This window comes from Silurus aristotelis (assembly GCF_946808225.1).
Source record: "Silurus aristotelis genome assembly, chromosome: 18".
Classification (NCBI taxonomy): domain Eukaryota; kingdom Metazoa; phylum Chordata; class Actinopteri; order Siluriformes; family Siluridae; genus Silurus; species Silurus aristotelis.
The window spans coordinates 9,690,073-9,717,769 of record NC_139591.1 but is presented as its reverse complement, the minus strand read 5'-3'; the positions used below and the strand labels follow the sequence as shown (position 1 = coordinate 9,717,769).

Here is a 27,697-nt window from a genome sequence, read left to right as displayed (position 1 = left end):
CAACTCAGGCCCGCCTCTTTTCACAGGCACAGAAAGAGGGAGGAATGGGTGTAAAGTGTAAAAGGGAGTGTAACGGAGGTGTGAAAACAAACACTTCTTCAGTGATTTCAATTAAATATCTCGATTTGCTTGATTGATAAAATCTTAAACGTATTAAAGGACGAGCAAATGAAAGCTGTAGCCTTATTCCTGTTTGAAGTATCGCACGCATCGGCACACACACAAATTATGAGAATTCGGCATATGCGTGTGCTGTTTCTCTAACAGTCTTCAAGACACCATGTCCCTTGAGTGTTTTCCCCAAATGCTTCCTTCTGTGAGTTTGTCAATTAAAAGTTTCCATGTTTGCCCAAGTAAAACTTATGAAAACTAACTATTTTAGTTAGTTAGTTAGTTATTATTTTTAATGTTTCCTACAATTGGCTGCGATTAAATTGTAGATAATTGTATACTCGCAAAAAAGATTGTAAAAAATATAAGGAAGAAGAATAAATTTTTCTTTAGGCAGGTACAGAAAGAAAAGTCGTATTTCCTGGGTCTCATGGGCCCTGGAATTTGGCTCCAAAGAGAGGGAGGGAGAAAGACAACATGAAAGATAAAAAGCGTGGGGGAAATGGCGAGCAAGAGGGAAGTTAACCACACCCTCGACAGGCCAAAATACCTCATTTGCCTGTTCCTGCAATCTAACAATAAGAGCTGATCTAACCTAGAAATCCGGATTCATATGACTCCATACCCTAGAGCATGCTGGGAACCGGGAACAAAACAAAATCCTCTTTCTGGTTCTGAGTCACATATGTGATTAATACTGAAAGTGCTATAAAAAAAAATGGGAAATTTTAATGTTTCCGCTTTTAAAAATTCACTTAACACCAAGTGATGGAAAAGTAAACGATTAATGGTTTGGTAAGTTAAAGTTCTACTTCAATGCCCAGTTCAGTGTTGTGGTTTCCTTGGAAACAAATTTACTAGACTAAGAAGTGGTAGCTAAAATATTATAATAAAGTTAGTTAGCTAGTTAAGGATAATACAGACCAAAATGTCTATAGATGAATTCACATTTAGGGTTGGCTCAACTGTAGTCCGGAAAATGCCTGAGGTTTGACTTTTATTGGAAGTCTTAGGCCAGAATACGAATATAAAATGTGGTGTTTTCTTTACACACCAGAGTTAAAATATATTACGCAAACTTGCGTGGGGTCTTTATGTTTTTTTTCTCAGGATTCAGAATGTGTCCACTGGGCAACTATGAATAAAAGACCGCTCGCCCGACCTGTTATTTCTTAGACTTCTGGGTTACTGATTTGTCCACCTTAACACATTTAAACACAAAACAACAGCACAACCAGCTTCCAATGTATAAGGAATTACCAAGAACAAACAACACACACACACACACACACACACACACACACACACACACACACACACACACACACACACAGACAAGACAAGAGGCACACCCACTCATTAGTGTTAACCAGTAAACAACTATGGAAGTGGTCTCAGTTCCCACTCCTCCCTTTTCCCCCATCACCCACTAACCCAAACACACACAAACATAAACAATACACAATACATCTAGCCTCAGCACACACATCATGAACCAAACAAATCTATCACATCCTATGATTCACCCATGCAGTGTAATTGATTGCTGTTCAAATAGACTAACAGGAATGAATTTTACATGGTTTCAGCACTAGCACACACACACACACACACACACACACACACACACACACACACACAAGTACACCTAAACACGCACACACATTCCATTCCATTCCAGCTTTTACACTGTCAAAATCACACATGCCGAAAGTGTTAGTAGTGAAAATCATTCCAGGACGCTTTCTCTCATCTCTGCTTTTCAATTTTAGTGCTTCAGTAACAGCGAGTGTAGCTTGGAATTTTTTTTTTTACGTACATGTCGATTATAAAATATTATCTATTAAATCAGTCTGAACTTCCGAGAGTTTTTCTTTTTTTGCTTTTTATGTAGGCTGCCTATCTATTTCCAGATAGCTATGTGATTTCAGTGCTGGTGGGAACAGCCATCCCAAGGCCATTAGCCTACATGAGCTGTTAATTCTAAGCAGAAACACTTTCACAAGCAGGAACTGAGACTGAACATTTCTAAAAGCTTCTACTAGAACTGTGTATAAGACATTTCTAAATTATACACAGAATATATTTGACTTTGGGATATTGACTTGGGACTTTTAAAATCAGGTACCACAAAGTTACCACTGTTGGGCCCTAGAGCACGAACTGCTCAGCTGCATCCTGCTTTAACTGTAAATTGCTTTGGATAAGAGCTTCATTCAAAGATGTAAATGTAAATCAGGACACACTTTCATTCTATTGATTGCATTCAGCCACAAGATCTATGTTTTGGCCCTGCAGTTCGTTGTGCCCACCACTTCAAAAAAAAGGTTTTAATTTGTTAATTTGTTGATCATTTTGCTGAATCAGCAGTATTGGGACCAGGGTTGGGAACCTGTGCTTTAAGCAAAAGTAAGTAGTATTATTCTGCCCTCTAGTGGTATGCATCAAGAACAAGTCCGCTATCTTGTTATTATTCCTTTGTATTATTTCTGCCAAGTCAACAACAGTTAATGAAAAAGGAAAAGAAAGTAAAAAAAAAACAAACATCAGGCAAGAAGGACTGAGATACTGAGGAAGGAGATACACCATGGCTCCTCGTGCTTGGTTTATAACTAAGGAATATTCTTTTGGGACTTTTTGAAGATAATGTCATCCAGCATCACAAACGAAGAGCACAACAGTTTGTGTTTGCCTTAGCGATCACAGATTGAGTACAGTACAGGATATGCAACCAAATATTATTATTGCTATTAGTTATGATTAGTGTTATTATTAGTGTTCTATACTTTTTTTTATCTGTTCCAATTCTTATGCTGAAATAAAAATTGGGTGGTCTGTCACAAAATGTGCTACAATTTGATAAATCTACATGTAAATATCAGGACAACTAGCTAGAATTTTTATATACCCCAACTCTAACCATTTCATCACTTTTCTTGTTTTTTCAATATTTCTATTATAGCCATACATGTAGCTACATGTCCCAACATCTCCCTCTTTTTCTTTTTGCTGCCCCCTTTAGGAGTCGCCACAGCGGATCATCCTTCTCCATACTACTCTGTGCTCTACATCTGCCTCTATCAAACCAGCTACCTGCATGTCTTCCCTCACCACATCCATAAACCCCTTTCTTGGCTTTCCTCTTTTTCTCCTTCTTGGTGGCTCCATCCTTAACATTCTTCTACTGATATACCCCATGTCCCTCCTCTGCACATGTCCAAACCATCTAAATCAGGCCTCTCTCACTTTGTCCCCAAAACGTCCTACATGCGCTGTCCCTCTAATAAAACAATTTCTAATCCCGCCATCCTTGTCACTCCCAACGAAAACCTCAACATCTTCAGCTCTGCTACCTCCAGCTCCACCTCCACCTCCACCTCCTGTCTTTTACTCAATGCCACTGTCTCTAATCCATACAACATCGCAGGTCTCACCACAGTCCTATAAACTTTCCCTTTCACTCTCGCAGATACCCTTTTATCACAAATCACTCCTGCTATCACTCTTCTCCACGCACTCTTTTCTTCACTTCTCTTACACACTCTGCATTACTTTGCACTGTTGGCCCCATGTACCTGAACTTCTCCACCTTCACCACCTCTTCTCACTGCAACCACACCACTCCACTGCCCTCCCTCTCATTCACACACATGTACTCTGTCTTACTCCTACTGACTTTAATGCACATGTCCCAACATAATGTGTATGATTTTACTAGGGTGTGAAAATAATTTGTGCTACTTGCGATTTATTAGTTTACACTGATAATCTTCTGTGACAAATATTGACTTGATTAAGTGAAAATAGATTAGTGATACAACATGCCAAGCTCTTGTGTCATTTAATAACATAAACACTGATTTACAGATCATATATAAAGCTGCATACATGGCTCACAGGTACTTTCACAAGACCATTAATTATGTGACAGAGAAGAAACTCTGCAAAAAGCATGGACCTAAACAAAAACAGCTCATTTCATATATTATTCAGCAAAACAACCCGTATGTGTAAAAAGAAGGCCATAAGATATAAACAATAAGCACTTTTTAAACCCAGGTTATTTCCAGATGCATTTATTTTATGGTATAACAAGCAGGAAAGAATGAGAGAGAGAAAGAGCGAGAGAGAGAGAGAGAGAGAGAGAGAGAGAGAGAGAGAGAGAGAGAAAGAGAGAGCGAGAGTGAGAGAGAGAGAGAGAGAGAGAGAGAGAGAGAGAGAGAGAGAGAGAAAGAGAGAGCGAGAGTGAGAGAGAGAGAGAGAGAGAGAGAGAGAGAGAGAGAGAGAGAGAGAGAGAAAGAGAGAAAGAGAGCGCGAGAGTGAGAGAGAGAGATATCCCCAGGAAAGAGACCAATGCAATATGGCCAGAATTATGAGGGGAACCTGAGCATCACATCCATGGATGTTATTATTACAGCAAATGGGGTTTAATTCTGAAATGTGATGGTTAAAAACATATGGGTGTGACTGTCAGGTTTGTGAATGCCAGCTACAAAGAAAATCCCAAATTGCTTTGTGCTCCATCAACACTCCCAGGTGGACACTGTTGCCAATAAGAAAAAAAGGGTCACCAACAAAAAGAATTGTAGGATATGGATCGATCACTCAGCATGGATGACATTCAATAAAGTATGGGCCAAGCAGAATACAAATGATCCAAACATTCAAGTGTTACCCTAAAACAGGAACCGATAACATACTGAAAAAAAAGCAAACTGGTCAGACTGGTAAGTTATTTTCTCATTTCTTAAGACTACATTTTCACATAATTGGATGTTTAACCGCCTTAATGTTATTCAGAAACTGTTTCTACCTGCGTGGACCAGCTGACTAAGATGGTCTTTTAGTTTGAGCAGTTTGGACAGCTTGTGTTTCAGAAGATAGTTGGTGATCAGACAAAGCCGGATCCTCCGAAAGATTACACTGTAATGCAGGTTGTAATAAGACTCAGAAAATGATTTCATTCCTGACACATTATCTATATTAGTGCACTGCAGCTGGAACCTGGATGTGCAATAGACAAAGCAAGCTACAAATACATTACAACTGTATTAAACTATAGCGAAAAGAGGATGCAATGATGTCCAAGTTGAGGCATTTGTATAAGCCTTACTGGTTCTGCTAGAATAAAATCGTATATAAGAGTAAGAGATTATCGTTTTGGCATCACGTTAAGCAGCATGTGATATGAATGTAAGAAGTGGTATGAGGTGGTGTTGATGTTAGAGGTATGAGCTCGTTCAACGCGCCATTTTAAAACCCTGGTGCGGGTAAATAGCAGCTGCTTTTGTTGACATCCACATCACAGAATCACATCGACACCATTTTCTTACACCAGGCATTAGGCGCATTTTTGAAATGCGTTCATTTCGTGGTTCGATATAAACCGCTGATTTCACAGCACACGCTGGTTTCCTGCCCGCGACCTTATAATAATCCTGAGTCTCCTGCATTCACACTGATGTCATCCTGTTAGCCAGAATGTAGCCGAGCCTTCATCTCTCTCTCTCTCTCTCTCTCTCTCTCTCTCTCTCTCTCTCTGTTCTCTTCTCTCTCTCTCTTTCTCTCTGTCTCCCTCTCTCTCTCTGCCTCCGTCCGACTGCAAACAAAAAAAGCACCAAGACACCGAAACAAACCATTTCGGACAATTAAAGCGTGATTTTAAATTGTTTCAGTACCTTATTTTCTTGTTTAAATCTTGTTAAATTATCATTTCTTCCTTCGACTGAACTGCTGAATTTGTTTTATTTCCTCCACTTCTTCTGTCTCGTGTCTTCGTGCTTTAGGATTTTTTCCCCATCGACTGTCAGAGAAGCAGTGGGTGAGGAGAGCACCGCCCCGCCCTTAGCAACCAATCAGATAGCAGAGTTTCACAGGGCTCTCGTTGATTGGATAAGTAGCAACTCAACCATTGTCTTTCTATTGCTGCACCTGTAGGGATGCTGATGGATGCTGGGCACAAATTCACAACAAACCAACGATCAGGATGCAAGCAGGATTTTATCCAAACAAATCAACGCAAAGATGGAGTTTGGTGGCAAATTGTTGCAGTAATTAACAGTTTAATTTGTAAAACACCAGTAAGAGTTTGTGGACACAAATCAAGAGAGAGAGAGAGAGAGAGAGAGAGAGAGAGAGAGAGAGAGAGAGAGAGAGAAGAGGGGTGTCAGGGAGAGATGGATATTTTTTAGTATCTATATTATTGTATAAGAGTTAAGGACTCTGTGCAGTTGGGGACTCCAGCAAGACTCGCAATGGCAGGATAACTAAAAGGGAAAGGCAGAAGGTAACACAGACATGATGGATCTCTGGGATAAGAGATAACCCACCACACCACCATCAACAAACCTGAGTGAACGTGTGAGAGTGAGGGGACGACAGCATACAAATATCCCAGTTCACCAAACACTCTAAATCAATTATCCCTCCAGATCCGCTCCTTTAACTAAGAAAAACCTACTGTTAAAACGCTTGATTAAATATATATATTTTTAGTCAAACTCAAACATTGTGACTGTTAAAAACATACCTTTTTAGCAAAGCCTACACAAAACACGTCTCGCATCATAACCTTGTGCTCCAGAACATATGATCACATGCACATTATCAACTTGTGCTGTTAATATCATGAACAGCAGCTACGCTAATTGCTCTCCACTGCTTCTCTTTCTCTCTCCATTCCGAGGCTTCCTGAGGTTGCTCCAGCTCTAGTCACGTCCCACCTCGTGAAGATTATGGACTTTAAAGAAGTAGATGCCGAACTTGCAAACATCCTGAACCATATAGAGATGTACCAGTGCCAATTGGATCCCACTACATGTGTGGAGTTTTGACACTGGACCTCCTGGAGTGTTTAAAGGCTCTGGCATGGAGAAGCTGTTGCTAAATCTGTGATGATGACAAATGTTACGCTCAGTAGCTCCTAGTTTTATACCAAAGTCTGTAGAAAGAACATTTACTTATAATCTTATACTCCAGTGCTCATGTTAGTTCTGACTCTCCAGTGTTCTGTATTGTTGGAAGATTTACGATCAAACTCTTGATGTCACCCAAATGAGGATGGGTTCCACTTTTGAGTCTGGTTCCTCTCAAGGTTTCTTCCTCATAACATCTAAGGGAGTTTTTCCTTGCCACAGTCACCATGGCTGTTCATCAGGGATAAATGCACATCATTCACCTTGGCTGTTGATTTCTGTAAAGCTGCTTTGAGACAATGTCTGTTGTAAAAAGCGCTATAGAAATAAACTTGACTTGACTTGTCTTGACTGACTGTCACTGAATGAAAAGACTGTGTCTGTGTTTTGAACACTGATTGGAAGGCTGTTCCATAACTGTGTGGCTTTATGAGAGAAAGATCTGCCCCTACGGTAGTCTTCATTATTTGAGGTACCAACAAATAGCCTGTATCTTTTGATCTAAGTAGGCATGGAGGATCATACTGGTACAGATGTTCACTCAGATACTGCAGTGTAAGACCTTCAAGTGCTTTATATGTCAGTAGTAGTATTTTATAATCAATAAAATTGATTTGAAGGGAAGCCAGTGTAGACTGATTAAAACAGGGGTGATGTGGTCATATTTTCTATTCTAGTAGGGACTCTTGCTGCTGTATTATGGACTAACTAAAGCTTATTTATGCACTTACTCGTACACCCAGACAGTAAAGCTTTACAGTCATCATATTTCTAATTTTACCAATATTTCTAAGGTAAAAGAAGGCTATCCTGGTAATGTTATTCACATGAGCTTCAAAGGACAGACTAGGGTCAATAATTACACCCAGGTCTTTGAACACACTGTACACACTAAGACAGAAATTGGAAAGTTTACTTATAGCTGCATATGCTCCTAGTAAGAGTACTTCCGTCTCATTCAATTAATTGCAGACCATTGAAGTTTGTTTGTCACACAGATAAAGACGGGTTCCTTTTTTTTTAGTCTGGTTCCTCTCAAGATTTCTTTTTCTTTCTATCTCAGGGAGTTTTTCCCCTCCCATTGTTGCCTTTTGCTTACTAATTAGGGATAAACTTTATCTTTCTTTCTTTCTTTCTTTCTTTCTTTCTTTCTTTCTTTCTTTCTTTCTTTCTTTCTTTCTTTCTTTCTTTCTTTCTTTCTTTCTCCATTAGGGGTCGCCACAGCAGATCATCCGCATGTTTGATTTGGCACGTTTTTACGCTGGATGCCCTTCCTAACGCAACCATCCCCATTTATCCGGGCTTGGGACAGGCACTAAGGCTTGTGCAACCCTAATGGCTGGGGTTGGTTCCCTGACCGGGGATCGAACCCGGGCCGCAGCGGTGAGGGCGCCGCATCCTAACCACTAGACCACCAGGGAACCTTGGGGATAAACTTGACCTATAGTCACTAAAATTATATAGTCTAACATAAAAATTCATATTTTATAACATATTCATCTCTGTAATGCTGCTTTAAGACAATGTCCATTGTTAAAAGTACTATACAAGGAAATCTGAATTGAATTTAATTGAAGTCTTGACAAGCTATGTCTTTATTTAAATTACCTTTTCAAAATTTGGCTGATGACAAATTATTAACATTTAGTCCCCATTTGCAAGGTGGTTGTGGAGATTTAGCCACAATGGCATTAGTAAAGTCAGGAACTAATGTAGGGTGCCTGGGGTGCTATCAGCATACTAATTTATTCAGAGGTGTTCAGTAGGGCTGATGTCATAGCTTAGGCACTCAAGATCTTCCCCTCCAAACCATGAGAAATTATATCTAAATGCAGCTGGCTTTGTGTACACATGCATTTGTCATGCTGGAACATGTTTGGGCCTCCTACTGTACTCAGTAAAGGTAAAAATGTACTGCATTCAAAGACTTTAAGATGTCTATATTGTACTTTCAGGACTGATTTGATTTGAACTGTAATTAATATTAACAGTCTACTACAATGGCTCAGGACCACAGATTGCATGAATAGTTTTGCACTTACGCACATATTACTACACACCTTAACAATGGGACTGCAATTAAAGGACATTCAGTGCCAACCAGATGAGGATGGTTCCCTTTTGAGTCTGGTTCCTCTTAAGGTTTCTTCCTTATACCATCCCAGGTAGTTTTTCCTTGCAACAGTGATCACTGGCTTGCTCATCAGGGATAAACAATTATAAGGAACTACCTTACATGCAATGAACTTACACATTCTTTTATATAAACATATTACTGCTTTATCTGTTTAATGCTGCTGAATTAAATTGAATTAAAATAAATTAAATTGAACTGTAAATGGGTATAGAAATATTCCTCAATTCTATAGATAATTATCCAGTGCTTGTGTGAAAAGTACTTAATATTAAAAAGCACATTATAATCAACATTTTGAAAAACAGACAATAAATAATATAGGCTGCAAGGTTATTAAAAAAAGGTTTATGACATATACCGCCATGCACTTTTATCATCAAACTTGTATGTAAAAATAGTTCAAAGACAAAACAAAATGTAATTAAAATGAACAATGATATACTGTTTATTAATTGTAATGTATAATAATTCAAGTCAAGTTTATTTCTATAGTGCTTTTCACAACAGACATTGTCTCAAAGCAGCTTTACAGAATTTAACAGTTAAGGTGAACGATGTTTATTTATCCCTGATGAGCAGCCAAGGCGATGGTGGCAAGGAAAAACGGTTATGAGGAAGAAACTTTGAGAGGAACCCATCCTCATTTGGGTGATATCAAGAGTGTGATTATAAATCTTTAAACAATACAGAACAATGGAGAGTGAGAATGAGCACTGGAATGTAAGATTATGAGTAATGTAATTTCTTTTTATTCATCTATGTGGAAACATTTAATTTTAACCATAAGCTTATTGTGTTTATTCATGTGAAAATAATTCACTTATTTATTTGACCTGCATGAAGTAAAATGCCACATTTGCATTATTCTGTGTTTAAAAGGGTGTAAAAAAGATGAGCTTTGTAAAAATGTATGAATGACCTACCTGTACATATAATAAAATAATTAGAAATAAATAAATTAAAAGCAAATGCTTGTCACCAGTGGAATAACAATAATGGAACACAGATACCTCAGATGGGCAAGAAGTTAGCTTGTAAGTAAGCACAATAATTGTTGTCTATTATAGTTAATACTGTATTCATTTGTACGGTAAGAGTGTTACTACTGAAGTTACTACAACTTCAGCTGTTATTTAGTCAATTAGAGGAATTCATTACTTATTGTAAAACAGTGAGGGATTATACCAACTGTCCTTAAATTGAAGGAACATTTTAGGGAATTAAACATTAATTATAATTTATTAGTAAAAGTAATATTTAATAGTTATTAAATATTAATAATTTTGATTACTTAAAACACTAATTCCCAAAAGGGTGGGACAGTGTAAAATGTAAATTAAAAACATATCATAAACCAATTTTTTTTAAAATCAAACATAGAAAACATATCAAATGTTTAAACTGAGAAAATTTACCATTTCAAGGAAAAAATAAACTAATTTTGAATTTTATGGCCGTAATACATCTCATAAACAGTCTGTTGTTATTTTATCATGAATAAAATATGTTTTAATGAGATTTGCAAATTATTGCTTTGTTTTTTATTTATAACTGTTGATCTTGTAGAAAATTGTTCATGATTTAGCATATACAGATTATAGTTATTGCAAAAAGACGCACTTATTTAATACACAACATCAATAGATGTTCGCAAAGGCATTTAAATTAATATACAGGTGCATCTCAATAAATTAGAATATCATTAAAAAGTTTATTTATTTTAGTAATTCAATATCAAAAGTAAAATTTTGTATATTATATAGATTCATCACACACAGACTGATATATTTCAATCATTTCTTTCAATTTTGATGATTATGGATTATAGCTAACGAAAACCCAATATTCAGTATCTCAGAAAATTTGAATATTAATTAAAAAAAAATTTTTTTTATGTTTTTTATACTGACAAGTATGAACTAAATACTTGGTCAGGGATCCAATTGCATGAATTAGTGCAGTGGCATGCGAGGCAATCATCTGTAAAGCCTATATAAAACTGTGTGCTAAAAAAAATAAGTATAGACAGTTTTATGTTTAAAATCCTTTTTTTTTTTTTTAAGATGCACATTGCTATTTCAAAGAAGCTTGTTCATTTTAATCATAATTTCCCACTCACAAGTGGGAGGAATATAATACAAAAGCTGAAGAGATCATAGAAATGGCAAGATGGCAAAGACAACATAAAAAGAAAAACATTCAGAACATATTATTACTAAAGCAGAGAACAACACATGTGGCATGGCAAGAGAATAACCTGAAAAGTACTAGAATATCATCATTAAGTACCTATTTAGTGCAGCTTAAAGAAATGTGACCTATAAAATGTATAAGGTACAGCTGTTGTTCATACAAAGTACAAAGCTGAAAAGAAATCCTTAACTTGGGTTTGTAAATGGACTACAAAGATTAGAGGTCGACAGATTGATCGGTCGGCCCATTATTCGAGACGATTTTTGCCATTTTCTTTTTTAAGGGCTGCAAATTATGGCGATTATTAGGTAGGCCAAATCATGCCAAATAGTGCGCTTTTGTTCTGTGCTTGCTTGAGAGAACATAACTGCTTTACCAGCAGGTGGCAGTAGTCTTTATTCAGCATCCAAACAGGAAAACCGAAAAAGCTAAGACTTTATAATATAAAGCAAGAAGCAATCATTACTAACAGATTCGTGTAGTTTTTTTTTAATAGTCTGCTTAGTTGCAAAGTTGCAAGAGCAAGAATGACAACAATAGCGTTCCGTTTTTTTTTTTCTGTGTGCTCATTCGCTAAGCTAAATAGTCAGTCGAATTCTCTATCTCGCCGACCAGCTCCAACGCTGATTCGCTGCAGAAATAGCTGATGCCATTCGAGCAGAGCCAACGGTGCAGAAAAAATACATCTGACCGGCACTCAAACTCGACCCCCAACATTTCCTGAAGGCTGACCGTCAGCTTGGAGTGTCATTCGTTCTTAATCTAGCCTTATATATTTCATTGGTTAAATATGATGCTACATTTGGAGATAGAACGCAAGTAACTTTTTGGAACTGTATTGTTAGTGAGTCTTCACCCAGTTGTAGTTAAGGCTACAGGTAGGTTTAGGTACAAATACCTGGTAACAAGTGCACTGATTAGAGAGGCTTATGGTATAAAATAAATGTTTAAGCAATTTTCTGTATCACGTCTTATTAATTAAGTATTAGATTTTATGACATGGAAAAAATAAAATTGTCCAAAAAAAAAACGGCATAATTTATTGGCCATTGGCTGTCCTCGTTTCTAAATATTGGCATCTGCAAGAGAAAAACCCATATCGGTCGACCTCTACCAAAGATCCTTTGGTGTGACACAGCAAAACTAATGGTAGTGAATTAACATCTTGGGATCATATAGTAATACATGTCATGTTATGTGTTATGTAGTATAATTATGCAATGTTATAACCACATTCAAAACTTTGTAGTGATCCTCAGGATGTTTGTGAACTGCACAGTATATTCAATGAGATGATTTTTACAGTTTCTGATTGATTTATGAGAAATGTGACATAAATAATGCACATGTGGAAAAGATATTCTCTATAGATCATTTGTTTAAAAATGCATGAAGAACTGGCTCAAGAGCATTCAAAAGACCTACTGACATTAAACGACATACTGCACTTGGTGAAGTGCATGGTCAGTACCATTTTAATCGCATTGATGGAGAAATTATCTCTCTTGTCTCAGTTTTGTACCTCAATGACACAGTGATGCCTTTTTTTTTTGTGCATTCATCCTCTTGAGAGAGAAAATATATCAAGAGCCATGTTGCTACATATATCCCACTTGCAGACTTCCCCGGAGTTTTTTTTTTTTTTTTTTATGCACAATAGCCTTTCATTCACATGGAATGCAAATGAGCTGTTGATAAGGTCAGAACTATTCTGCTACATCAGCTATATCGAGCATCTGGATAGGAGACCTGGGACAGTTTCCCCTTTGAATGGTAAAACATGTGCCTGGAAGGTTCCATGTAGATTGTGGTGCTAGTAAAGCTCTTGCGGTCTTTCATGAAGGATGAGCTGCGTTGCCAGCGGCACAGCAACAGTTCCACCTGCTCCCTAAAGAAGCTGGTAGTCAGAGTGTAGAGGATGGGGTTCAAGGCACTGTTGATGGGCAAGATGAAGATCACTACCCAAGAGTTTATTGTGCCTGCATAACATGAACAAGATAATTTCACTAATTTCAATCAAAACAAAATGTTTCTTATAATAATTTGAATTTGCAGTCATAAATATTGTGCTCAATAAAGTATTTAATCAAAAATTAATCTGATCTTAACATTGTTTAGATACTTTAATACTCTCTTTAAAAAGCATGATTTCCAACCCCAATTCCAAAAAAGTAAAACTATGTAAATAATGTAAAATGTAGATAAAAACAGAATGCAATGATATGCAAATCTCATAACCCCATATCTTATTCACAATAGAAAATAGAAACATATCAAATGTTTTAACTGAGGAAATGTACAATTTTAAGTGGAAAAAAAATGGAAAGGAAATTTTCAATGTGATGTCAAAAAATTGAATGTTTATAAAATCTATGGGTTTTTAATAAAATTAGTTTATGAGATTCTCCCTACATTTTTTAGAATTAGAGTTGTACTACAGTAGTTCCTAGATATAAAATCATTATTAATATAATCATTAATTTGTTGTTACTATTGCTAATATATTATATATTATTGGTAATTGCTAAGAGCTGGTTGGATGTTCTTTAGCCTAAATCAACTACATCACTTTTAGAAGAAAACATTATAACATAACAATGAATAAGCATTTTTTTCATTACGTTTGAATTTTATGGTAAATATGAAATAAATTTTACATGCCTGGTATTTCCATCTTCAGAAGAGAGAGTGTTTTGACCAGGAATATTGGAATCCAGCAGAGGGCATCAGAAAACACAATGAAGAAAAAGCGATTGGCCACAACCACATCTTTGTGCAAGCGATTGTGCACATCTGTGGCATTGATACCGGTCTTATAGATAGAGTAGAACATACTGGAGTAACAGAACACAATGACAAGGAAAGCCAGCAGGTTCAGCCCTGTTAACAGAGAAAGTCATGATAAACTATGTGTTAATATATGCACACAATCAATCAACAGATCTAAAGAACTATAGAGATGTGGTGGAAAATGCGAATTCAAGAAACAAATATCCATATACATAAAAATTCTGTGTCAAAAGGGCCCAATATCTTTTTTTTTTTCTTTGAATAGACCATCTAACTAAAAGTTTGTGGACACTTAATAATGAAAATTCATGTGTGTTTTATTATCATTACATACCTCCCTTTACTCTTATAATAATCCCTATGATTCTGGGACGGCTTTCCACTATACCAGCCACAAGGGTGTGGTATGTGTATGTTGGTCAGCTGTCCACATAATTTTGGTCATACAATGTATGAACAAAGTTTTAATAATAAAAAAAAAATAATTAATAGTTATTTGGGATGAATTGCAAAACAGCACTAGATGACATTAGTTCCATCATATATTTTGGAAATTCTCATGATTTCATTGATTAGGGTCAGTGTGTCATTAATACATTCATATACACAGCCCCGAGCTAATCAGTTAGCATAATTAATATGGTCAGCATCATGGACCATTAACAACAGAGTCCCCAAGACTGCATAATAATTCTCTCTTTTTCAATTGTATTCAGAATAATTCAATCCAGCTACACTACAATGTAATTAATTCAGTTTCACAAAGGAGTTAAAAACTCTGAGCGGAATAAAGACACTACTTTTCTGTTTTCCATCAAATTTCCATTAAGTCCTTGTTTTTTATTTTGTGGCAAAAATAATTTACCAATCATTCTATTTTCATCCAGACAGCCTGCAATACATACTGTTTTAATGTGGGTCAATATTAAAATGTATTATACCAAATTAAATACTTAAAGATGTCATGCTGTTTTTACTGTTATAGACCTTTTAAAAAATAATAAATAATGATATAAAAAGAGATTGTAAGAGAAATAAAATACATGTCTGCATGAAAATAGAATTCATATACTGTAAATGTTCATTATTCATTATTGTTTACCATCAAATAACTAACAATGATGGTGGTATCTTTTGCCTTGTACCAGGACTATCAGAACAATTGCAGCAAGGCATATACATCCTGAGCTGATAGGCTAATATTGATTTAATGACATTGTCATGCTTTGATCAAGAGTCGGAAACCAGAATACGAATAAGACATTTATTAGCCTTGGAAAACAAACAGAAGCTAGAAAGCAGCATGTACCGGAAAATGGGTATATTCCAAAACACAGGTAGTCCAGGGATGATTGCCAGAATGAACCGTATATCAGATGGTAAGTGAGTGCGAACGGGGGCCTTATAAATGGAGGGTAATGATTGGAAACAGGTGAAGCTGATTAGTATGGAGGCAAGGCGCTGCGAGTGCGCTAAGTGCCGAGTGGAGGCATGGCCGGTGGTTCCCTGACATTACCTCCTCCTCCAGCCCTAACTCGGCACCTGAGGTGCCCACAGTCCTGAGGTGCGGGCGGTCGGGGTGGTTGGTGTGGAAATCCTCCAGGAGAGCCGGGTCCAGCACATCCTGTATGGGGACCCACAATCGTTCCTCCAGTCTGTACCCCTCCCAGTCTACAAGGTATTTCAGATTGCTACCCCTATTTCATGAGTTTAGAACTTCCCGGACGGAGTACACCAATGGCTGGTCCAGCATGTCTGGCGGAGGAGGATCTAAGGCGACTCCAACGTGCTCTGTGGTAGGGGGTGTGAAGGGCTTCAGGAGAGACACGTGGAAGGTTGGATGGATGCGGTACCAAGCAGCAGTTCGAGCCGATATGGGACCTAGTTTCTTACAGGGTAGCAGGAGCCGCAAATCTTGGGTGGATAGTCAGACCCCTATTCGGTAAGAGGGGGCCTCCGACCTCAGAGAATCTGCAAACCTCTGGGTGGTTCTAAGGCTATGTCGGAGCTGTGTGTGGGCTGACTCCCACACATGCACCCTTTCCCAGAACCAGTTGTCCACCGTGGGAACATTGGAGGGCTCGTACGTCAAGTGAAGAACAGCGCCCATCTGGCTTGCCAGGGGTTTAAGCGTTTGGCTTCTCGCAGGTATTGGAGGTTCTTGTGGTCCGTTATGACCATAAAGAGGTGTGCTGCTCCCTCCAGCCAATGACGGAACTCCTCGAGTTTGATGGCTAGGAGTTCCCGGTTCCCGATGTCGTAATTTTGTTCCGCCTTGGAGAGCTACCTAGAAAAGAAGGCACAGGGCCGGAGCCGTGGTGGGGTCCCCGACTTTTGGGACAAGCAGGGGGAGGAGGCATTTACCTCCATGATGAATGGGAGCCAGGGATCCAGGTGTCGTAGGAGAGAGGCAACACTGAATCAACTCTTTAGCACCTGAAAGGCCTCCTCTGCCTCTTGGGTCCACGTAATGGTCTTGGCCTTCCCCTTTAGCAGAGAGGTGAGCGGGGCTGTGACCAGACTGAAGCCCTGGATAAACTGCCGGTAGAAGTTGGGTGAACCCCAGGCAGCGTTGGAGCTCCTCGGTGGTGCTCGGGAGGGGCCAGTTCCACTCCACCTTTAGATTCCCCTTTTCCATCTGTATCCCAGATGGGCTAATCACATATCCCAAGAACTGTACCTCTGACCGGTAAAACTCACACTTCTGGAGCTTGAAGTAGAGGTGATGGTTCCTTAGTCGCTCCAGGACTTGGGTGATGTGGCCGCAGTGTTCGATCGGGTCTCGGGAGAAAATGAGGATTTCATTTTTGTAGACGCTTATGAATCGGTGGAGGAACGGTCTGAACACCTCATTCATGAAGGTCTGGAACACTGCGGGGTAGATGGACAAGCCGTACGGCATGACGCGGTACCCATAGTGACCCGAGGGGGTGATAAAGGCAGTCTTCCACTCGTTCCCCTGGCGGATGCATACCAGATTATAGGCACTGCGGAGATCCAGTTTTGTGAAGATCCGTGTAAGTCCTCTCTCTCTCTCTCTCTCTCTCTCGCTCTCTTCTCTCTCACACACAGTGCTGTTTACTCCTTAATATTAATTCATAAGTCATCAGGGGTGGCTGGGACCAGAAGAAGCAGATATGGGCGTGGAGCGATTTGGGCGTTTAGGTTTTGATAGTCAATGCAGGGCCGGAGTCCCCCTCCCTTCTTCTCCATTAAGAGAAGAAGCTAGAGGCGGCGGGGGAAGAGGATGGGGCAATGAAGCCTGCCATCTTCCATCGCTGCGCGCTCCGGAACCAACAGTGGGTACACCCTCCTGTAGGCAGTTTAGCACCTGGCACCAGGTCTATAGCACAGTCCCAAGGGCTGTGGGGGGGACAGGCGGGTCGCTGTCTGTTTACTGATTATGTCCCAAATGATCGGTACTCCAGGGGAATCTCCACCTCCGGGAAGTTTGTGGCCACTAGGGGAATCTGGTTCCAGGACATGGAAGTGGTAGGTTATGCACACACTACTCCTTGCACCGGGGGCTCCACTCGAGAAGTTACAGGGGTTACATGAGCACTTAGGGAAGTGTTTTGCCAGCCAGGGTCGACCCAGTATGACACTCGCTGTAGAGTTCTCCAGAACGAGAAACCGGATATCCTTATGATGGAACAGGCTGATCTGAAAGCTTCCAATCCAAGTGCGTCGTCATCGGTGGCCATAACCAACTTAATGTCCGGGTTTAACTATTGGCTGTATGCCCTGAGGAGAGCAGTTTCGTTCCAACCGCTGGTGGCTGCTAGGGTGCGGAAGCAGAGGCTGTAACCTGCATGCAGAAAAGAGCCTTGGCACAGATTGAACAGCTGATCTGCCGTGGTGAGGGCCTCAGTGGCATTGCAGAAACCCTCCATTAAGTGGTTAGCGATTTGCACGTAAGATGTGTTTAGGGCGCTATTGGCGCTCCATATCGCCATCGCCCAGGACAGCGCTTTTCCAGTGAGTAAGGAGATGAGAAACACCACCTTGGATCGATCGGAGGGTAACTTGTGTGGCTGCGTTTCAATGTAGAGGTTGACCTGCAGGAGGAAGCCATTGCACTCAGCTGCGTCTTCAGAATATAACGCTGGAAGAGCGATTGGGCTGCTGGATGTGGGTTGCTGAACTCCGCTGGTGGCGGCCGGTGCGGACGCCTCCTGAAGAGCGGCGACAAGTTCCTTGATGGGATCCGAAACGGACCCCATTTGTGGCTCCATCGAGGCGAGTAGTCAGTATAGGTCTGATCTTTTGTCACGCTTTGATTGAGAGTCGGAAACCAGAATACGAATAGGACGTTTATTAGAGAGGGTGAAGATTGGAGACAGGTGAAGGTGATTAGTATAGCATCAATGTACGAGTTTTCTGATTCAGTCGATTTTTTGCTCTGTTACGCGAGCAAAAAAGGTACGAGCTCAAGACGCCGCTGCTAGATGGCGAAGCGAAGCCAGAAAGCGAAGACTGTGACGAAAATTAAGATAAGCAAAGAAGAAAAAAGATAAATAAAATTGAGTTTAGGGATACGTAGTGTACAGTAGTGATAGAGTAGCAAAAAATCGAGTTTTCCCTCCTCCGCCGCTTATCGCCTCTCACCCCCGCCCCCCTCCGCCGGCGTTTTCGTTAGCTCTAGTGATTTCATCTACATACACTGAATAAAACCTTATTATATCTTTACATACTCTTTCTATTATGTTTTTATAAAAGATTTGTTACTATGAAATGTATTTTCCTAATTTAATAACATGAAACAAAAAAACGAGGTGGCATTTTGAAGGTTGGAACGGATTAATGCCATTTTGAGTATTTTCAAAGGGGAAAATTGATTTGATGTGCGAGCAAATTGAGATACAAGCTCGACCATGGAACGAATTATACTTGTAGGTCAAGGTACCAGTGTAGTCTTTTTTTTTTTTTTTTTACAGATACAGAAATTACAGATACAGAAATGTAAACAGAAATTCTCAAATTTTTCTTTTTAAACAAACAAAGAAAAAACACCCCCACCCCCCAAAACACAAACAAACCCCCAGACAAAGACACGCACACATGCGCACGCACACACACCGCACATCCCCCTGCTTAAATAACTAAAGAAACAAAATAAAGGTCATGCATACAGTCTGATTTTGATCAATTTAGATCTTTAATCAGGTAGCACACGTAGTCTCCTAAAATAAGAAATAACAGGTTGCCTTTTGCAAAAAAAAAATGCCAGTAGAACCCCTCAGTGTATATTTTATTTTCTCCAACTTAAGAAAAAACATTAAGTCTTTAAACCACCAAGAGATGGAAGGACATCCTATTGTTTTCCAGTGCAGAAGTATGCAACGTCTGGCCAATAAAGATGAGAAAGCTAAAACATCTTTGTCTGCAGAACTCAGTGATACCGACTCGTTGGTAACCCAAATATAGCGATCAGTGGGCATGGCGTCAATTGCACTCCAAATATTTAGGACATAATGCTGAAAAAACCTGTCCAAAATGCATGTAATTTCGGGCACAGAAAGAACATATGACTTAAATGACAGGGGAAAGCATGACATCTGTCACATCTGTCCTCAGCCCCAGGATAGATTTTTGCCTGTTTCGATTTGGAAAGAGGAATTCTGTATAAAACCTTAAACTGAATGAGACTGAGGCGGGCACAGGAAGTGATAGACCGTATCTCCTATCTACGGCCTTCTCCCACCGTTCGTCGCCAAACTGCAGCCCCAACTCCTCCCATGCGGTCCTGGTTTTATCTGTATTACAGCTATTGAGAGATAAAATAAAACTGTATATCCGGGAAATCAAACTACGCTGGTGTGGAGTAAACATGACTAAACTCTCCCAAGGTTGCTTGGGGGGTACAGAGGGAAAATTGGGAAGGCATTTAGATACAAAGCTGCGGACTTGGAGATATCGAAAAAAATGAGCTGTAGGCAGCTCATACTCCAAGGATAGGCTGGGTGAAACTTCTAAAGACGCCATCTTTGTACAAATTATAAAGTTGCTTAATGCCTTTTTGTGCCATAGTGAGAAAGCTGAATCCAAAAGTGACTGGGGAAACAAATAATTTTTTATCTGCTGATAAAGCCCTAAATTTAAAGTGACGCCTAAACTGAAACCAAATCTTAAGTGTGTGGATTGTCAGTATATTGAGATGGTCTGACAGGAAAAGGTGGGCAAAGCAGAGCAGACATGGAGGACGATCTACAAGACAGTAGCTCTAGATTGCACCAAGTGGATTCTGTTGAATTGGACCAGAAATTCAGTTTTTGGATATGTGCAGCCCAGGAGTATATTTGAAAATTGGGCAAAGCAAGCCCACCACTGAGCCTACATCTCTGCAATAAAGTCTTATGGATTCTGGGCGGTTTTACACTCCAAAGAAAAGAATTAATGATTCTATCTAAAGATAAAAAAAATACTTGGGTAAAAATAGTGGAAGCGATTGAAAAAAATAAAGAAACTTGGGCAGAACATTCATTTTAACTGCATTGATTTTTCCTGTTAAAGACAGAGGCAGACTGCTCCACCTCTGAAAATCCGACTTCATGTCTGCCACAAGCGGAGCGAGATTGGCATGAAAAAGTCTGGGTAAGGAACGGGTCACTGTAAAACCAAGGTATTTAAGGCCTGAACAGTTGAATTTGAATGCCAGATTCAGACGCTGAAGTTGAAGAGCGGTATTGTTTACCGGATAACACTCACTCTTATGAAAATTCAGTTTGTATCCAGAGAAAGAGCCAAACTCAACCAAGATAGATAAAATGACAGGAACAGAGGCTGCAGGATCCGTCACATATAACAACAAATCATCAGCATATAAGTACACCTTATATTCTTCCCCCTTGCGAGTTATACCCTTAAAGGCTAATGAGGATTTAAGTTTAATGGATAATGGCTCAATGGCAAGGGCGAATAGCAGTGGTGACAGTGGGCACCCCTACCGGGTTCCACGCCCGAGACTGAAATAATCAGAGCTAATATTATTTGTACGAACACTGGCTTGCAGAGATTTATAAAGGAGGCAGATCCAGGAGACAAATGTATCACCAAACCCAAATTTCCTCAATATTGCAAACAGGTATTCCCACTCGACTCTATCAAACGCTTTCTCAGCATCCAACAAGACTACTCGAACTGTTAAAAAATGAGTGTCCCCCTTTTATCAATCCAGTCTGCTCCACAGATATGATACGTGGTAGTACATTTTCTAACCGGGATGCGATCACTTTCGCAGCACTTTCACCTCGGCATTCAGCAGCGACAGCTGTCTGTATGATCCGCACAGGTTGGGATCCTTGCCCTTCTTCAAGAGAAGGGCTATTGAGGCCTAATTAAAAGTAGGTGGTAGCACGCCCCGACCCAGAGATTCATTGAACACACCAAGGAGCAGCGGCGCCAATTTATCGATAAACTTCTTTACAACCCCACAACTACACTGTTTTACATGTATAGGACAGGAAGAGCTGTATGATGCTATTATGAAAGCTAAATCAACAACATGTCAGTTAGATCCAATTCCCACTAAACTACTGAAGGAAGTGTTATATACAGCTGGTGAGCCTCTTTTAAATATTATTAACTCCTCACTATCGTTAGGTCATGTCCCTAAATCCCTCAAGTTAGCAGTTATTAAGCCCCTCATTAAAAAACCTAATCTGGATCCAAACACGCTATCGAATTACAGACCAATTTCAAATCTCCCATTTATGTCTAAGATTTTAGAAAAGATTGTCGCTGCCCAGTTATGTAACCACTTGCAGGAGAACAATATCTTTGAAGAGTTTCAGTCAGGTTTTAGGCCCCATCATAGCACAGAAACTGCTCTAGTTAAAATCACTAATGACCTGCTTTTAGCTTCAGACCAAGGCTACATCTCCCTATTAGTTTTACTAGATCTTAGTGCTGTGTTCGACACTATAGATCATGATCTTCTCCTCGATCGCTTACAGAATTACATCGGTATTCAGGGACAGGCATTAAGCTGGTTTAAATCCTACCTGTCCAATCGTTACCATTTCGTAGATTTAAATGGAGAGCTATCCAGGATAATGCTAGTAAATTATGGCGTGCCACAAGGGTCAGTTCTGGGACCCCTGCTTTTTACAATATACATGCTTCCATTAGGAAATATTATTAGAAGGCATGGAATTAGCTTCCATTGTTATGCTGATGATACCCAGCTATATATTTCATCCAAACCAGGCGATACAGCTCAATTAGCTCGCATAACTGAGTGTGTTGAAGAAATAAGAGATTGGATGACCCATAACTTTCTGCTATTAAATCCTGATAAAACGGAGATTTTGCTCATCGGCCCAAAAAATAGTACACAGAAGCTCCAGCATCTCAGCCTGCATTTAGACGGTTGTTCTGTAACTACTAGTTCAACGGTAAAAGACCTGGGAGTTATTTTAGACAGCAACTTATCTTTTAAAAATCACATCAATCAAGTTACAAAAACAGCCTTCTTTCACCTTAGAAATATTTCTAAGCTAAGAAATATGTTATCTATATCTGATGCAGAGAAGCTCGTCCATGCGTTTATGACCTCTAGAATAGACTACTGTAATGCATTACTAGGTGGATGTCCTGCATCATTAATAAACAAGCTTCAGTTAGTTCAGAATGCCGCAGCAAGAGTTCTTACTAGGTCAAGAAAATACGATCATATAACCCCAATCTTATCGTCCCTACATTGGCTTCCTATTAAGTTTCGAATAGACTACAAACTACTGCTACTCACTTATAAAGCACTAAATGGTTTGGCTCCCATGTATCTATCCAGTCTCTTAACACGCTACAATCCGTCACGCTCCCTGAGATCTCAAAACTCTGGGCTTCTAGTAGTTCCTAGAATAGCAAAGTCCACTAAAGGCGGTAGAGCATTTTCACATTTAGCTCCTAAACTCTGGAATAGTCTTCCTGACAGTGTTCGGGGTTCAGATACACTCTCCCAGTTTAAGTGTAGATTAAAAACATATCTTTTTAGCAAAGCCTACACATAACACACATCACGCACATCACATCACAACCTTGTGCTCCAGAACATCTGATCACATGCACATTATCAACTTGTGCTGTTAATATCATGAACAGCAGCTACGCTAATTCCTCTCCACTGCTTCTCTTTCTCTCCCCATCCCGAGGCTTCCTGAGGTTTGGCCAGCTCCAGTCACGTCCCACCTCGTGAAGATTATGGACCTATGGATGATCATGGAGAAGTAGATGCCGAGTGTTTAAAGGCCCTGGCATGGAGAAGCTGATGCTGGATCTATGATGATCACAAATTGTTCTGTATTGTTGAAAGATTTATGACCAAACTTTTGATGTCACCCATATGAGGATGGGTTCCCCTTTGAGTCTGGTTCCTCTCAAGGTTTCTTCCTCATATCATCTAAGGGAGTTTTTCCTTGCCACTGTCGCCACGGCTGCTCATCAGGGACAAACGCACACCATTCACCTTCACTGTTGTTTTCTGTAAAGCTGCTTTGAGACAATGTCTGTTGTGAAAAGCGCTATACAAATAAACTTGACTTGACTTGACTTAAAAACTCAACTGGAAAACCATCTGGGCCTGGGGCTTTATTAGACTGCATCGCCTTTATTAAAGCTCTGACTTCGTCAAGAGATAGTGGAGAGTCCAAGTCCCTTACAGAGACCGTATCAACAACAGGAAGATCGACACCTTAAAGGAAATCACCCAGTCTCTTACTATCAGTAAGGCATTCAGATTTATAAAGAGCAGAGTAATATGACTTAAATACTGCATTGACCTCTATGGGATCGGTAACGGTGACATTTGAGTCATTATTAATGCTTAATGCAGCCTGCCGTCTCAGCTGATGAGCTAACAAACTGCTTGGTTTGTCACAGTATCCATAATACGATCCATGAGTTCGTAGTAACATGCATTCAGTTTCCCTAGTGGAGAGGAGATCGAATTCTGCCTGCAACTCAACATGTTGTTTGTATAGCTCTGGAGAAGGGTTGGACGCGTAGCTCTGATCGAGTTGGCTGATAGCCGATGAAATTTCTGAGTTTAGCTCTGTGCTCCCGATATGTGAAAGCAGAGTACAAAATGATTTGCCCCCCTGAGATAGGCTTTCAGAGTCTCCCATAATAATGAGCATGAAGTAGAGTCAAGACGATTAAACAACAAGAATTCAACAATAGCTTCAGAAATAGACGCACAGAAATCCTTGTCTGCTAAGGGATGCGAATTAAATGGCCAGGGAGATTGTGTAGGTCTATGGGTTGAGAATCGGATATTCAACGCTAGAGGAGCATGATCAGAGATCACAATGCCCAAATAATCTGTAGATACAACGGAGCGATTAAGACGGCTATCAATCAAAAAATAATCAATTCTGGAATATGAATGATGCACCGGGGAGAAAAATTATAATTTTTTTATCCCGGGATTGCGACATCTCCCTAACCGTTTTGTGACACGAAATCGGAGAACGATTTAGACATTGCAGATTGGGATACAGCACGAAAACTGGAACAATCCAAAACAGGGTTTAAAACACAATTCAAATCACCACCAAAAATTATCAAATGGGTATTTATAAAGGGAAGATTGCCAAGTAACCTATTTGCAAAATCAGGATCATCAAAGATTGGAGCGTAAATATTAACCAGCAGAACCTTGGTCTGCGTACCAGCCACAATGAAATATCGGCCATTCCTATCTGCAATTGTATGTGTAGGTGAAAACTGTATGCTTCTATTTACTAGGATGGCCACCCCTCGTGCCTTAGAATTAAAATTGGAGTGGAAAGTTTGACCCACCCAAGGACGGCGAAGCCTATGATGATCTCTGTGTCTGAGGTGTGTTTCCTGTAAAAACACTATGTCGGCGCATAAGCGTTTCAGGTGGGTAAAAACCCTAGACCGTTTAATAGGATTACCCATACCCCTAATATTCCAGCTAAGGAACCGGACAGGTGCACCACTGCCAGCTAAACGTGAGTCTGTATTATTGTCAGCCATTCATCCAAAAACAACTACACAAAAAAAAAGAAAACAGGACCTGTGAAGCCAGGGGGATCCCCACCCCCCAACCCAGTACGTGCGCATCAGACACTCAAACACAAACACATACCCAACACACAAGAAGAGTCCCCATTCTAACAATAACCCCAGGGAACAGCAACATGAACTATCAAAAAAGAAACCTATTGCCGCCCACACAAATAAATGTGCTAACGACACGGAGTACAAGCCCATCCTAGGCAAAGAGAGGCTCCAGCAGATTAAACACAACATAAATTATGCGCAACTATATCTAGTTCACTGCTGCCCATTCCTGGTCTATATAAACATATATACAAAGTTTCTAGAGGAAAATAAGTTCCCAACATAAATCAACCAAGCGTTCATGAAACAAACATTAAGTTTTCAGGATCACTTACACTTTGATTTCCGTAAAAATAACACTTAAATAAAAGCAAACAAACAAAAAATAAATTAAAAAAAAGTTAAAGACCAGCATCACAAGAGTTTGTGAATAGTGCAGTGACATGAAAAACAAGGAGCAAACATCACGACCAACCGCGACAAAAAATATGTTCACACTTTAGACAGTTTGGATAGTTTTTATATACCCGCTGGCTTCATCAGGTGAAAGAAAATCTTTCCCAACACCATTGTGTGTGATACGTAGCCGCGCTAGATAAAATAACCCGTACTGCACACCTTTAATGCCATGGAGCTGCCGCCGAACCTCGTTAAAGGCAGCCCGTGCTTTTGCGTTTTTTACCGTATGGTCTGGAAAAATAGAAATGTTCAGACCCTTAAACTGAATTCGCTGCAGTTCTCTGGCGCACCGTAAGACATCCAGACATTCGCTGTGATAGTGAAATCTGGCCACAATGGCTCGTGGTCATTCACCAGATTTTGGTACGAGCTGTAAAGTGCAATTCGACCTGTCCAGAACCGGCTCTTTCTCCAGACTCAGTGCCTCCTTCAGCAGCACGGCAACATGTGGAGCTATTGGGTCCCTCAGGAACACCGATTATCCGGACATTATTGCGCCGCGATCTAGCTTCCAGATCCTCACATTTGGTCTCCAGCTTATTGTACTCAGCAGTAAGACGGTGTATGCTACGGGTCTTAGAAGTTTTACCAGACATCATAATTACCTCTAGATTCAAATTCACAAACAAGGAGGGTAAACAGAAAAGCTCTAAATAATAACAATTATAACATTAAGCCCCCCAAACACCACGTCCTACTCCATGATAAGCTCGATAGCACCCCGTACCAGTGTAGTCTTATTTGATTTGAATAATTTATGAGTTTTAATATACAATTTTATGATATATATATATATATATATATATATATATATATATATATATATATATATATATATATATATATATATATATATATATATATATATACACAGTGAGGAAAATAAGTATTTGAACACCCTGCTATTTTGCAAGTTCTCCCACTTAGAAATCATGGAGGAGTCTGAAATTGTTATCGTAGGTGCATGTCCACTGTGAGAGACATATTCTAAAAAAAAAAAAAATCCAGAAATCACAATATATGATTTTTAAACTATTTATTTGTATGATACAGCTGCAAATAAGTATTTGAACACCTGTCTATTAGCTAGAATTCTGACCCTCAAAGACCTGTTAGTCTGCCTTTAAAATGTCCACCTCCACTACATTTATTATCCTAAATTAGATGCACCTGTTTGAGGTTGTTAGCTGCATATAGACACCTGTCCACCCCATACAATCAGTAAGAATCCAACTACTAACATGGCCAAGACCAAAGAGCTGTCCAAAGACACTAGAGACAAAATTGTACACCTCCACAAGGCTGGAAAGGGCTACGGGGAAATTGCCAAGCAGCTTGGTGAAAAAAGGTCCACTGTTAGAGCAATCATTAGAAAATGGAAGAAGCTAAACATGACTGTCAATCTCCCTCAGACTGGGGCTCCATGCAAGATCTCACCTCGTGGGGTCTCAATGATCCTAAGAAAGGTGAGAAATCAGCCCAGAACTACACGGGAGGAGCTGGTCAATGACCTGAAAAGAGCTGGGACCACCGTTTCCAAGGTTACTGTTGGTAATACACTAAGACGTCATGGTTTGAAATCATGCATGGCACGGAAGGTTCCCCTGCTTAAACCAGCACATGTCCAGGCACGTCTTAAGTTTGCCAATGACCATTTGGATGATCCAGAGGAGTCATCGGAGAAAGTCATGTGGTCAGATGAGACCAAAATAGAACTTTTGGGTCATAATTCCACTAAACGTGTTTGGAGGAAGAAGAATGATGAGTACCATCCCAAGAACACCATCCCTACTGTGAAGCATGGGGGTGGTAACATCATGCTTTGGGGGTGTTTTTTTGCACATGTGACAGGGCGACTGCACTGTATTAAGGAGAGGATGACTGGGGCCATGTATTGCGAGATTTTGGGGAACAACCTCCTTCCCTCAGTTAGAGCATTGAAGATGGGTCGAGGCTGGGTCTTCCAACATGACGATGACCCGAAGCACACAGCCAGGATAACCAA

At 39.8% G+C, this 27,697-nt stretch overlaps 2 protein-coding genes and 1 long non-coding RNA gene across 5 annotated transcripts in view; 1 reads left to right on the top strand and 2 right to left on the bottom strand.

The window, feature by feature from the left end:
* Nucleotides 1–5,963, bottom strand: part of fryb (furry homolog b) — an 83,715-nt gene extending 77,752 nt beyond the window's left edge. For both annotated transcript variants that reach the window (XM_083568967.1, XM_083568968.1), the window contains exon 1: nucleotides 5,790–5,963. The gene's annotated coding sequence lies outside the window, so the exon portion shown is untranslated. The remainder of the gene's footprint in view (nucleotides 1–5,789) is intronic.
* Nucleotides 1–27,697, top strand: part of LOC310741423 — a 207,216-nt gene that overhangs the window by 90,951 nt on the left and 88,568 nt on the right. The gene's annotated exons all lie outside the window — the stretch shown is intronic.
* rxfp2a (relaxin family peptide receptor 2a) overlaps nucleotides 11,192–27,697 on the bottom strand; it is a 95,288-nt gene continuing 78,782 nt past the window's right edge. For both annotated transcript variants that reach the window (XM_083569102.1, XM_083569103.1), the window contains 2 exons: nucleotides 14,017–14,235; nucleotides 11,192–13,334 (listed from right to left, as the gene is read on the bottom strand). In XM_083569102.1, coding sequence (XP_083425228.1) covers nucleotides 13,075–13,334; nucleotides 14,017–14,235 — 479 coding nt within the window. In that variant the 3' untranslated portion in view covers nucleotides 11,192–13,074. The remainder of the gene's footprint in view (nucleotides 13,335–14,016; nucleotides 14,236–27,697) is intronic.